The sequence below is a fragment of the Pararge aegeria genome, chromosome 9 (assembly GCF_905163445.1).
Source record: "Pararge aegeria chromosome 9, ilParAegt1.1, whole genome shotgun sequence".
Lineage (NCBI taxonomy): Eukaryota > Metazoa > Arthropoda > Insecta > Lepidoptera > Nymphalidae > Pararge > Pararge aegeria.
In genome coordinates this window covers 4,013,558-4,026,038 of record NC_053188.1, presented here as the reverse complement: position 1 = coordinate 4,026,038, position 12,481 = coordinate 4,013,558, and the positions used below count along the sequence as shown (strand labels likewise).

The 12,481-nt window shown below is 34.0% G+C and overlaps 1 protein-coding gene across 1 annotated transcript; it reads right to left on the bottom strand.

Annotated features, from left to right (window-relative positions):
• Window positions 1-363: 363 nt before the first annotated feature.
• LOC120626604 (allantoicase-like) lies at window positions 364-8,986 on the bottom strand. Its single transcript, XM_039894214.1, has 8 exons — window positions 8,867-8,986; window positions 7,423-7,621; window positions 6,134-6,214; window positions 4,650-4,810; window positions 3,479-3,635; window positions 1,768-1,914; window positions 1,319-1,500; window positions 364-1,124 (listed from the first exon to the last, which is right to left on the bottom strand). The coding sequence occupies exons 1-8, from the start codon at window positions 8,924-8,926 to the stop codon at window positions 993-995; spliced, it is 1,119 nt and encodes a 372-aa protein (XP_039750148.1). The 5' UTR covers window positions 8,927-8,986; the 3' UTR covers window positions 364-992.
• Between the last annotated feature and the right edge of the window lie 3,495 nt (window positions 8,987-12,481).

Below are 12,481 nucleotides of genomic sequence, written 5' to 3'. Positions count from 1 at the left end.
ATAAATAAATAAATAAATATACTAAGACAATACACACATCGCCACCTAGCCCCAAAGTAAGCGTAGCTTGTGTTATGGGTACTAAGATGACTGATGAATATTTTTAGGAATTATATATAAATAAATACTTAGAAAATACATATAAACACCCAGACACTGAAAAACACTTATGCTCATCACACAAACATTTTCCAGTTGTGGGAATCGAACCCACGGCCTTGGACTCAGAAAGCAGGGTCGCTGCCCACTGCGCCAGTCGGCTCAGTCAGTTAATAGTTTCGATTCAAAAGGGTTAAATGCAAATAAATAAGATAAAAATATTATTAATAAATTTATTACTGTCTTTTCAACGTTTTAAATAGTTAAAAAGTATAAACAACTTCACGTTAGTATTTTACATTGCAACTTAAAATAATAATACTTTTCAAAATCTTAATAATAAATACAAAAATATCTTATTAACACTATAAATAATGTACTATTTCAACACGTACGATAATTATAAATAGTAGCTCTAATTCACCATAGCTCCTCATATTTAATACAATGAATTGAAACAAAACAATTTATTTTGTATGGCGAAAGAATCATAGGTATAATTGGCACAGCAATATTGTCTTAGTCTAATTTTACTTTTTGACGTCACTACATTCAGAACTGTCACTTTAGGAAAAGTTTATTGTACAATCAATAACGACCTGAACAGAATCCAGCTACAAAATTTTATCATTGCTATAATTATGTTAGGTAAATAGCCACTCCCATAAATATATATTTGAGGCAAAAGTAAGTGCTCTGGCAATAGTGCGGTTTGAAGAAACAAACTTGAATATCAATATTTGTGAATCCAGTTAAAAAATGTAACCGATCAAGTAAAAACATATTATTAGCGAGAAAACTGTTCTAAAATCAAAACTGACAAGACCACAACCGATTCTGAGAAGCACTTGATCTAAAATAAAATAATAAAGAGCAATTTCATTGATTATGTTTCAAATTATAGTTTGTTCAACGTGGCCAAACGCCCGAATCCTGCTGAAGCCACCATCAGGTGCTATGGTTACTTTGATATGCGAGATGACGTCCGAATTGCAAGTAAACCAATGTTCTTTGTGGGCTGATAGCTGTAAAAGAAAAAGAATCTATTAAAAAGTTACCAAAGCAACCTCCTAGAAAAAACTGCAACCGGCTCAAAGTAGCCATGAGAATTTAAGAGTACTTAAACTTGGGTAGGGATGTTTCCCAGATAGTTTCATATATCGCTATAGTATTAGCGAATCTCATTATGGATTGTTGAAAGGCCATAATCAATACTAACCTTGCTTGCTTTTAATATGTTGTACCAGACAACCGGCTTTGAATGCGCCCATTCAGCGTTGACTAAAAGAGCTCCTTCTACTTTTATAGAGTCTGGGTAGTTGCCTTTAAAGTGTTCCGTATCTACACAAATCTTCTGGATTCTTCCATTGAAACCCAATTTGAAAACTGCCCATTCTTCTCCTAAAACAGATAAAATACAATAAACACTTAAATAACCTAAACATTACACTAAACATTTTATACAATTTTGGCAAGACCTAATAAAATTTAAACTAATAGCGGCCCACCCCTACCCCTGCGGCGTATTTCGTTTGCAGAATCTCCTAAAACACATATCGATTTGAAATAATCGTAAATTTTAGTGTAGTTGTCATTTTCAGTCTATTAAGTTCCTCTGACAAAAAAGTAAATAATTATTTGTAATAAAATTAATCGCAGTTATTTTACCTGTAGTTTTTAATGTACCATCATCACTGGATTCAAGAATTTCTGGCCTGTTCAGTTGCCTTGCTGTCTCCCATCCATCAGCCATGGTTTCTCCTCTTCTTGGCTTTATCACATTTTTTGGATGGCCGTAGTGTGCATTGGAATATCCTGTGGGTATACTTTTTATTAGTTATTTTCAATTATCGCCCCTAAATGTTCACTTCAGCTTGAACATGGAAACGGAATACTTTGCTGTAAAAGATCATACGATAACAAATAAATTACTTCCTGCTATTATTTACCAGGATAAAATAAAAAGAAAATTATATAGCAACCAACTCTTTAAGTTCAGTAGATTAATTCTATCGCGACAATAATCTTTGCTGGCACTGTTCCAGAGGTGGAATTTGTAGACATAATACTAATGAGTGTTATCTAAGTGATCGTTGAAGTTAGTAGATTCCCATCTAGCACTCTTGTACTAATAAGTAGATAAGTTTTGTTTCAAGTTAAATTAAAATTGATTGCACGTAATTATTATTTATATTAATTTTCTTTAATTAATTAGCGGAGGTAGATTAGATTATCGTCAGATTTATAGAAAGTAGAAATTAAATATAATTAATAGGTAGAGAGGGGTAAGTTTAGACCGATTGATTTGCGGATGTGGTTTGGAAGGCTTAGATTATCAACTGGTACTGGTAACCGTTATTTTCCTTAGACCAGTATCTTAGCTATTTTACAGCCATTAAGATACCGATACGTTTGGTGCTCGTGCATCTATTTACTAACTTGGGTGGACGTTATTTAACCTCTTTATTCAGACTCATCTAGTAAATTTATGTCATTAACTTCTTTTGAATTAAAAAATGCATTTTTAACTTTACTTGACTCGTTATTTCTGTAGAATTTTGTTAAGTAGTCACAGCTTAAGCGGGCGACAAATTCACAATTTAAATGCATAAATGCTATCGTGACAAAGAGAAGTCTTAACGTGCTGCAGCTTGCGAAATTGCAGCAATTCGTTTGGATCGTCTTGGGATAGAATTTGTGGACGCGCCACTATTAGTCCTCGCATATCTTGGGGACGTTGGAATTCCGAATCTGGACGTAAATTCCAGTGTTGATATGCCAAATTATACTTGCTTTCCTACTTAATTACGTCGTTACAAAGTTGAAATTCGTGTTAGTGTGATTGTGTATTTTATCAATAGATGTTATTAGCATACAATTTGTAAAACTAAACGTGTTTTAAGATAACCAACTTTTATGTCCTTCGTGAACAATAACATATTTACTATGGGGAAAGTTTCTAGATATATATACTAATATTATAATAGTGTATACATTTGTTTATTTTTTACTCAATAATTAAGCTGATCTTATTAAAATTGCAACATATGATAAAGCTTTATTTGAGAAATAGACAGAAGATTCTTTACATTTCGAAAAACGCTCGGAAAACATTACCGCTGGATTAAAATATAATAGACTATTTTACCACCGTGCATGGACATTCTTGCTAGCTATTTCCCAAAGAATGAGGGACCTGGATATCTCAAACACTACCGGTAATTTTAATTTTTAACTCTTAACACGGTGTTATGCCTTTAAACCACCTCATTAACTCTGGACAACATTTTTATTCCGGGAAAGCTTATCGTTCCCGTGGGATTTTTAGAAAACCAAAATGTGGGTGAATTTGAATAAACAGTTAGTGACATATACATACCTAAACAAGTAGCCCCAGTCAGTAAAGACGCCAAATCCACCAACTGATCACTGGGCGGTGCTTCTGGTTTCGCTTCACCGAACACTCGTAGTCTTGCTATACCACCGTCGGGATAAATGTTCACTCTAACATGTGTGAACGCTTCATCGGATACAACCTGGTGACAATATGTTTCAATCAGTTATAATATTTTGTTGAACGTATACAGTATACACTATCTACATTGTGGTAGGTCTATTCTCTGAAGCCCTTTTTCGTAATATCCATTATCCTACTATCGATTATCTAGCAAAGATCTTCTATATTCAGATTGGTTTATTCCTACACAGCCACGCTTCATCCCACTGAATGGAATCACACTCTTATTGTAATATTCGCAGACTGGCTTATTCGGTAATTTTTACGGTCATTGATTTAACCTTAATAACGAATTGTGTAATTCAATATAATGCTATTTATTGTATCGATGTTTCTGATAGAGTACACTTTTGTATGTCACGGTCAGAAAGGTCAATGTCCATTTTAATTTGAATTGATACTGTTAGCTTTTTATGTGAAACGCTCTATTTAACTTCGGTTACGTCTGATCATAATAGGTACATGGAGAAAATTTGTTAATACTATGATTCAGTTTTAATGTCGTGATTATATTTTAAGACAGTGGCCTAGTTGGCAAAGCGAAAATCAATCGCACTGGTTAAGAAACGGTAATTTCGAGCACTAACTGGATGGATTTACGATTTAGAAGATTTGAATTTGGCCTTGATATGACCTATCAAGGCCAAATTCATAGACACTGATGCAGATAAAAAGTAAATAAATATTTTCCCGAAATTTTCATAAAAGGTGAATTCAAATGTCCTTATTCCTAACATTAAAACGGTTATATTGCCAAAATTCTATCTTTATATCAATAAACTGAAATCAGTGCCAATAAACTGAATAAATATCTGAAGGAGATAGCGATAATACCTTCTTCTTTTAGTATTAGAACTTTCCTAAATTTTCTATAGTGTGCAAAAAGTATGTAAGTAAATCAGAACAACAAATGAAACTGCCCTAAAAAATTAAAACCTTTTTTGTGTAAATGGAAATCCTTGGTTTAGTATAGACTAGAAAAAATAAATAAAAAAAAAACAATTTCACAGATAATTGGCCTAAGCAAACCAACCTTCTGGTAGTTCATCCTGGTATCCTCATAGCCCGGCCGGAGCGCCGTTATAGGGACAATTTCCTCCCATTTGTCAGAGCTAAGCTGTTTCACCCGCTCCAAGTCACATTCGGTGCACGCCGACCCCATTTGTGTGTCTCTTTCCGGTAATAACGCCTCCTCTGTAAATAAAGTGTTTAATTATTTCGCGTTCTTATTCCCTGGTACATCTATAACTTCCTCGTGGATCTAGTGGTCAGCATTGTTTGACTTTCGATCCCAAAGTCCTGGATTCTCGGTTTCGGCCCAGCATTATTAATGGACGTTTCTGTGAAACATTCTCAGTACCAAGCCCAGAGTTCAATAGGCGGGGTCCAACCTTCTACAATTGAATCAACATGGTGGATCCAAGTTCCAAAAACCCTCTCTTTTATGAAAGAGGAGGCCTCTACCCAGCAGTGGGCCATAAATAGGCTGATGGTAATAATGAACTAGTGACAGACACTACCCTTTTAGTTTCATCTCTATTTGAAAGAAATGTGTAACCAGACATATCGGCTGGCAATGTATTTCATTTAAAAAAATCATGAAATTTTTATTAAACGTCACACAAAATTACACTAAAATAAAAACAAGAGAAGCAATACAGCATATACGTTTTTTATCATCATTAGGTTGTATGCACAGGTTTTTCTCAGGAAGTAGAGGGTTTTTGAACTAATACCATCTAAGCTTAGATACAATTTAGTCAACTTCAACGATTTTTATAACATGTTAGACAATAAACAAGATATCCTAACCCGTGTATCCTAAGGCACTGGGGACAGGCCACACCAACTCGCATATCGACCTCTATGTGCTGATCCGAAAGTATTCTGTTTAGCCGTAAAAGAGGAGAATTTTTATAAGCTGACTGCCGACCATGTAAAGGAGAGGCATTTATGAAGCAGTTAATCCAATTTGAATAACAACTAGGTTATTTTTATTTTCACATACTTTTTATTTTTCTGTAATTATCATTATACTTCAATTGCAGCCATATTTGCATAATAAATCAATAAAACAACTAAAATAGGTTTACTACACCAGAATACAGCTAAACTGCGACCGAGCGTAATAGCTAATTTCGTATGAATATTTTATTGCATTGCGTGCCATTATGATAAGAAGTAGTGCTGACGGTTCCAGATAACATTTCACTTATAAATGAACTTAATCCGTATATCTTTAACTTTTCAAACATATTATGTAGAAAGTCATAGTGTTGAAGAATAGTGTAGAATTTATTTTATATAGTAATAATATATAGCCCACTGTTTTTTACCACCCTTTATATGAGAATTAATTGTAAGACCTAGGCTAAGGATTTAGTTTAAAATTTATATTAGTCTTAACATGTTTTTATTCAGCACCCTGCTGCGACCCTAAATATAAGTCTGTGTATAACTAACATTAAAACACTGTAATTTAACTCTTTAACTGATATGTTCGAGAGTACAACGTACCTTCAGGAGTCAAACAGGCTGCTTGGATTGAGTACTTGGGTGCGTAGTTCCCAGTAAAGAAAGCGGTGTCTACTAGTAAACCTGAAACAATGAAAAGATTTTTAATTCAAAATAAAAACATATAATATTTTATTCTATTTCAAAAATGCATACTTAATATTACTTTTACCGATGGGTAGAATAAATATTTTTCAAATTAGACTAGTAGTCCAACATACCAACAAACTGCAGGTTTTTAATATTATTATAATTAATATAGTAAGTATATGTATATTATATTACAATTAGTAAGGTTTTGGCATGTATTTTGTTACTTAATTTTCTAATATTTGAACTTTAAACTAGATTTGAGTTCTTGTATTTTTTTTTATAAAGTTTTTTTATCCATCTATCTACTTATCTATCTTTCTTTTAAGGCTTTAGTTATTAACTATGTGCAGGCACACACATTTGAAATAAAAGCAGCTTCCAAATAGGTTAGACATATTTAATAAATGCATTTAAATTAAAGCACGTAGATAATAGAATATTGCTGAATTAATTGAAAACTAAATTGCACTCTCGCTTCATTAGGATGTTTTAGTATAATTAATATATAATTAGATAATGTCCATTTTGTTAATTTATTAACAAATAAAACGTACAATTTTTCAATGCATTTTCTCGAAAAGTGCTCTTATTTTTACTATGCAAAACTTTAAAGTAAACTTTTACGGCAGACCGTCCGCTCATATTTTTCTTTGAACATATTTTTATAATCTACTGCTTACTATAATAAAAACTATAGTACTATTTGGCATGTGTATACAATTGTGCATTCTTGATGCGAACATATCATAAAGCTAAAAAAATATGAAATTTCCAAACCAAAAAAAAATGCGAAAATAAAAATACTTAAACAGTTAATTAATTCTTAACTTAAGCTTAACACGCAATTTAAGTAAAGTTGTAAATGTATCAAACGACTTTTAATTATGAAAGTATTTAAAATGAAGCTCCCTGACACTGTCATACTTACTAAAATTATAAAAGCGAAAGTGTGTTTGTTTGTCCTTCCTTCACGCCCTAACTAAGCAACCAATCAAGTTGATTTTTGGCATAGAGTTAGTTGAATGGACGGAGAGTAGCATAGGCTACTTTTATCCCAGGAAAACCAATCACAGCATTTGTAAAGAACCCGAAATGAAGGTGGACCAGAAAAGCGGGCAACAGCGATGAAAAAATATTATATCTAAAAGTAGTTTAGACGTGTTTTTCCATTTTTTAAATGTGCAGCATGCAACACGTACCTCTGACAACGCATTTCGTAGCTAACTTCAGGATGCACCAATCATGGCCAGCCATCCGCTTCCGGCGCGTTTCCCATCCATCCATCCACTTTCCGAACTCCGTGTACTTATCAGCAATGAAGATCGGATCTGAGTCTGCTATCATGTTCTCACATGTTGCGAAGAAGTCGTCACTAGCGAATATCACCTTACCACCAGCCTGTGAACAAAGGAAACAGGTTTAGAAAAAAATATAGCTAAGCATATCCGATACCACTTTTATATTTTCGAGAATATCGCCGAAACATATAAACTTTTATGCTCTTATAATCGTCATAATATCAACCCACTACCGATCCACTACGGGCGCGGTTTTCCTCCCACAGTAAGAAAAGGTTAAGGCCGTAGTTCATCACGCTGGCCCAGTACGGATCGGTGGACTCCACACACCTTTGAGAACATTATGGAGAACTCTCAGGCATGCGGTTTGCCTCACGATGTTTTCCGAAACCGTTGAAGTAAGTGATTTAGTTAGAGATGCGTGCTGGGATTCGAACTCGGCCCCACGAAAGTTAAGTCTAAAGTCCTACCTAATGTGCTTTTTCTGATTAAATTTATTCTCTGAATTTTTATAATTAAGATATTATTTTATTGACCTGTGTATACAAATGTGATTATCAGCATATTCATAAATAACGTCTCTCATATTGCTGTGATTTGAGTTTTAAATAATGTTTGGATTTAGTAAATACCTACATAAAATTATCTGATTATATTTAATAAGTTCATGGTTGTTCTGTACTTAATATTTAGGAATATGCACGTAAATAGAGAGGAAAGCTGCGAAAATAAAATAAGATCCTTCGAACAACCCCCGTTAAATTTAATTTATAAAACTCGAGACAAACATGAAAGTAAAAAGATTATCAGTATCGCTTTAACGTAAAAGAAATAGGCTTTTACTTTTAATGGAACTTCTTCAACGTTTATTAAATAAAAATGGCTTATTAAAACCCATTTCAGAATAAGGAAATATACAAAAAAAAAAGTGCAGGTCAGATTTGCGCTTTAAGGCTTCAATACTTTGTACTTATTTCTGGTTTAATAATTTACTACCTTTAGTTGGAACAACACTAACTTAGCTAGTTTATATTCGATTAGTTGACAGTTATAACAATAGAATGGAAATGTCTATCTATGATTTAATATCCACCTCATAATAAACTGTTATTATAATGTTGATATGACATCGCAGTACCCAACACAATATTATAATACTTTGATCTATCTATCTGTGTTCTCTTTGCTAATCTTAAAATTAAGGTAGTGAACGAGAGCTTTTATAATGATTGAATATAGACACAGGAAGAACAACTTTGCACAGGAAGACATGTTTATTATTTAAGTATAGTAAACCTGTTTCTCTATGATTTCTGAATAGATTTAATTATGAAAAAATACTAACACTTGTACTAGCGAACTCGCTTAGCTCCGCGAAAGCCGGTATGCAAATTTTCTCGATCATATTTCTGAACGAAATATAAACTGTTACGATCAAAGCAAAACTATCAAAGTCAACCGTACAGTGTTTAATTATATTAATAACTGATCGCCGAAGTGTAGTGTTCCGCTTTTATAGACATTATTATACTGATAGTGAATGAACTTACGTACTTTATCATTACAAATTGTAAGATCGGGTCGGATCTTAAGTGCAGATGGTAATGTCATGCTTCTAATCATTTAACCTGAACGTGCGTTGCTTTAGCTATTTCGTTATATATTGTGGTGGGAGAAAGGTGACGATTGCTCAACAAGATATTCCTGCGCAAGTGGTTAAATTAATACATATTCATAGCAGAAAATCAATAACAAATCACAGTGCTAACATGACATTTACCTGTGAAGTAAATAATTTAAAACTTTATACATATAAAATAGTACATCTGGTAACCCATTTTGTTCTATATAGTCCAATGTATTTAAGATGTCTGTTATAATTTGAAATTATTGAGAATTTGTACACAACATTAATCATGTAATTTTTAGTTTTAAATCTATCAGAACCCTTTGACCCGAGATGACACGATAATTTTACATTAGTCAAATACATTAGTCAATAGGATCTGAAAATGCAGAAAGTATAAAGTGTAAGGCAATTAGGTATAGTTAGCAATATTTGTTTGCTAGTCAAACTGGTGGACTGATGCTTCGGATCACACAAGTAAACTTTCCACTGGAAAGTTAATTCTCAAAACTGTTTCAGTTTCGCTGCAGTAAAAACCCACCTACCCGCATTGAAAAAGCGTGTAGAGTCAGCGCTCTTAATACCTTTCTTTTATAAAAGGAAAAGCCTTTATAGAAAAGTGGATATTCAGGCCTGAGGCCAATAAAAAATCTAGATTATATATAAATTACACATATTAAGGCAATTCCATTGTTGGAAATTCATAAAGGCCTGGACGGGTTAAATTACCCGGGGGCTACGGGGAAAATAAACAAAAATAAAACAATACTAACACTGGTACTCGCGAACTCACAGAGCTCCGTGAAAGCAGGCACGTTGGCATTGTCCAACATTTTGCAGAAATACGTTAAAATTTAACAATAAAACTCTACCACGCTGAGGTGGTACAAAACAACTACTCGCCGGGTCGTGCGACATCGTTTATTTATAGGTACTTTAATGATACTTAGTAGGTAAGTGCATTAGTAATCAATCGGTACTAATTTTCAGATCAAATTACTAGTACAGTCAATAGGAACAGTTATTTTTAATAGCTTACTAGAATATATTATTTTTTGGTTATTTATTTATTTACCGATGATAGCCAAGTGGGTAAGGCTTTCGGGGGGACAAGTTTGATCCAAGCTTAAGCAAGTAATTTTTAATTTAAGCAATTAAATATGACTTGCTATAACGGTGATGTAACGTCGTGAGATGGCTCCATAATATATTATATTATATTACGACAACGCACACATCGCCATCTAGCCCCAAAGTAAGCGTAGCTTGTGTTATGGGTACTAAGATGACTGATAAATATTTTTATGAATAATATACATAAATACTTAGAATAAGATATTAACACCCAGACACTGAAAAACATTCATGTTCATCACACAAACATTTTCCAGTTGTGGGAATCGAACCCACGGCCTTGGAGTCAGAAAGCAGGGTCGCTGCAAACTGCACCAATCGGCTGTCTCATAATGTTTTTAAGGACGTTTGAACTCTTCCAATTCCGCCAGCGTGAGGGACTAAGGCCTAAACCCTTCTCATTCTGAGGAGAGACCCGTGCTATATAGTGGGCTGTTAATGGATGGATGATGATAATGATTTATTTATCGTTTTCAAGGAATACCCACAGCGTTTCCGCCGTGTAATGATTTAGCGACCAACTGGCGCAGTGGGCAACGAACCTGCTTTCTGAGTCCAAGGCTGTGGACCGTTCGATTTTGACAACCATATGGGTTGATAACCAGTCCTCTTAGTGCCCATAACTCAAACAACGCTTGCTTTGGGGCTAAGGCTATGTGTGTATTGTCATAACATATTTTTTTTTTGTTTTTCATATTTTTAAAAAGGGCATGTATCTACAAACCAACTTTCGTGAGTATCAGTTAATCTATGCGGCAATCTATACCAAAATTAAGAACCTGTTCTTAGATCAATGTAGGTTCATTAACACGGGCCCAAGTTATGAGACTTCGAGTCGAGTGTCCGTGCAACCCTGGAAGTCTTTAGGGGAATTAGTCCGTGCGAGTCTGACACGCCCTGACACTTGAAATGAAAATGTATTTAAGTATCTAGCACGGCTAGCACGGACAGGAGAGACTTTTATCCTCGGGGAAAGGATATAATTATTTTTTCCCACAACATTCAATTCTCGGAGCGATTCCATAAATCAGAAGGGCTAAAAGACATCGGAGGGGACGGTAAAGTTGACCTTAGGGTTCCTCCAGCGAGGTTTGGACCTCGGTTTATATTTCGGTTGAGGGCTGGACTGTAAGCCTATTCAGGCTAAAGTTTAGTCCGAACGCTCCCGTGTCCTTAAATAAGACATAACGTCTGGATGACGCCAGAAGGGTAGATCAGCTGGCGATTTATCTGTGTTACCTACTTGGAATGCATTGTCGGTCGTTGTCGCGCTTGTTTGAAAAAATATGAATACGGCAAGTAATATTTCAATCTCATCCAGTTTCAATTGACAAATTACCGTTTAGTAAATATTAACTAAATAGTTAAAACTAGTTTCTAATTAGTTATTGATTATAACAATAATTAGTGTTGATTGGTTCCATTTGTTATGTTATTATTAGTCAAATATTATGTGTGTTTTGATGTTTGCTTTGTTTAAATGACTATCCATGAGGCTTACTATTGTGCCTATAAAACTACTTTTAGTTTCATATAAAAATGGCAGTTTTATCGTATGAATGAATAATATCGTAAATAATATTAAAATAACACTGATTTAAGCAAAAGTAAAAAAAACTGATTAATCAAGATGAATTGAGGCTAACCACTATTGCTTTTAAAAATTTAATTAAAAATTAAATGAAAATAAATAAGAAAATAGGCGTAAATGTGAAAACCTGGATAGCAGCTTAATTTTTGTGCCTTTTGGAGTAGAGACTTTGGGACCCCATGTCCGGAGGCACGAGCTCTTTTTAAAGAATTATCAAAAAGGGTTATCGAGTCTACCGGTGATCCTAGAGCGGGCAGTTACCTTGGCCAACGAATTAGTTTGGCAAGGGGCAACGCTGCCAGCATCTTAGAAACTGTGCCTCGCTACGGTGGTTTAAAAGACGTTTTAGATTTTATTAAGTTTTACATTGTTTATTTTAGGTTAAATTTAAAAAAAAAAACAACAGTTATGTAAGACTGCAAGACCAAGTAAATTTATTTTTCTCTTCTCACTGATTGGGCAAAAACTATTATATACCTGTTATAGCAACCGAATAAGCAAAATCATTATAGTTTTATTTGACACTACGAACCCCCTTCCTTGTTATCTGATAGTACCATCGCAGAAATAAATTTCACTTCAATCACCTGGAGGTATACGTACTTGTA

Excerpts from the sequence above, each read along its gene's own strand:
- LOC120626604 (XM_039894214.1), bottom strand. The coding sequence starts at position 8,926 with ATGATCGAGAAAATTTGCATACCGGCTTTCGCGGAGCTAAGCGAGTTC. Across the intron at positions 6,215-7,422 it reads TACGAAATGCGTTGTCAGAG|GTTTACTAGTAGACACCGCT; the intron begins GTACGTGTTGCA and ends TCATTGTTTCAG. Across the intron at positions 1,501-1,767 it reads TGGTACATTAAAAACTACAG|GAGAAGAATGGGCAGTTTTC; the intron begins GTAAAATAACTG and ends TATCTGTTTTAG.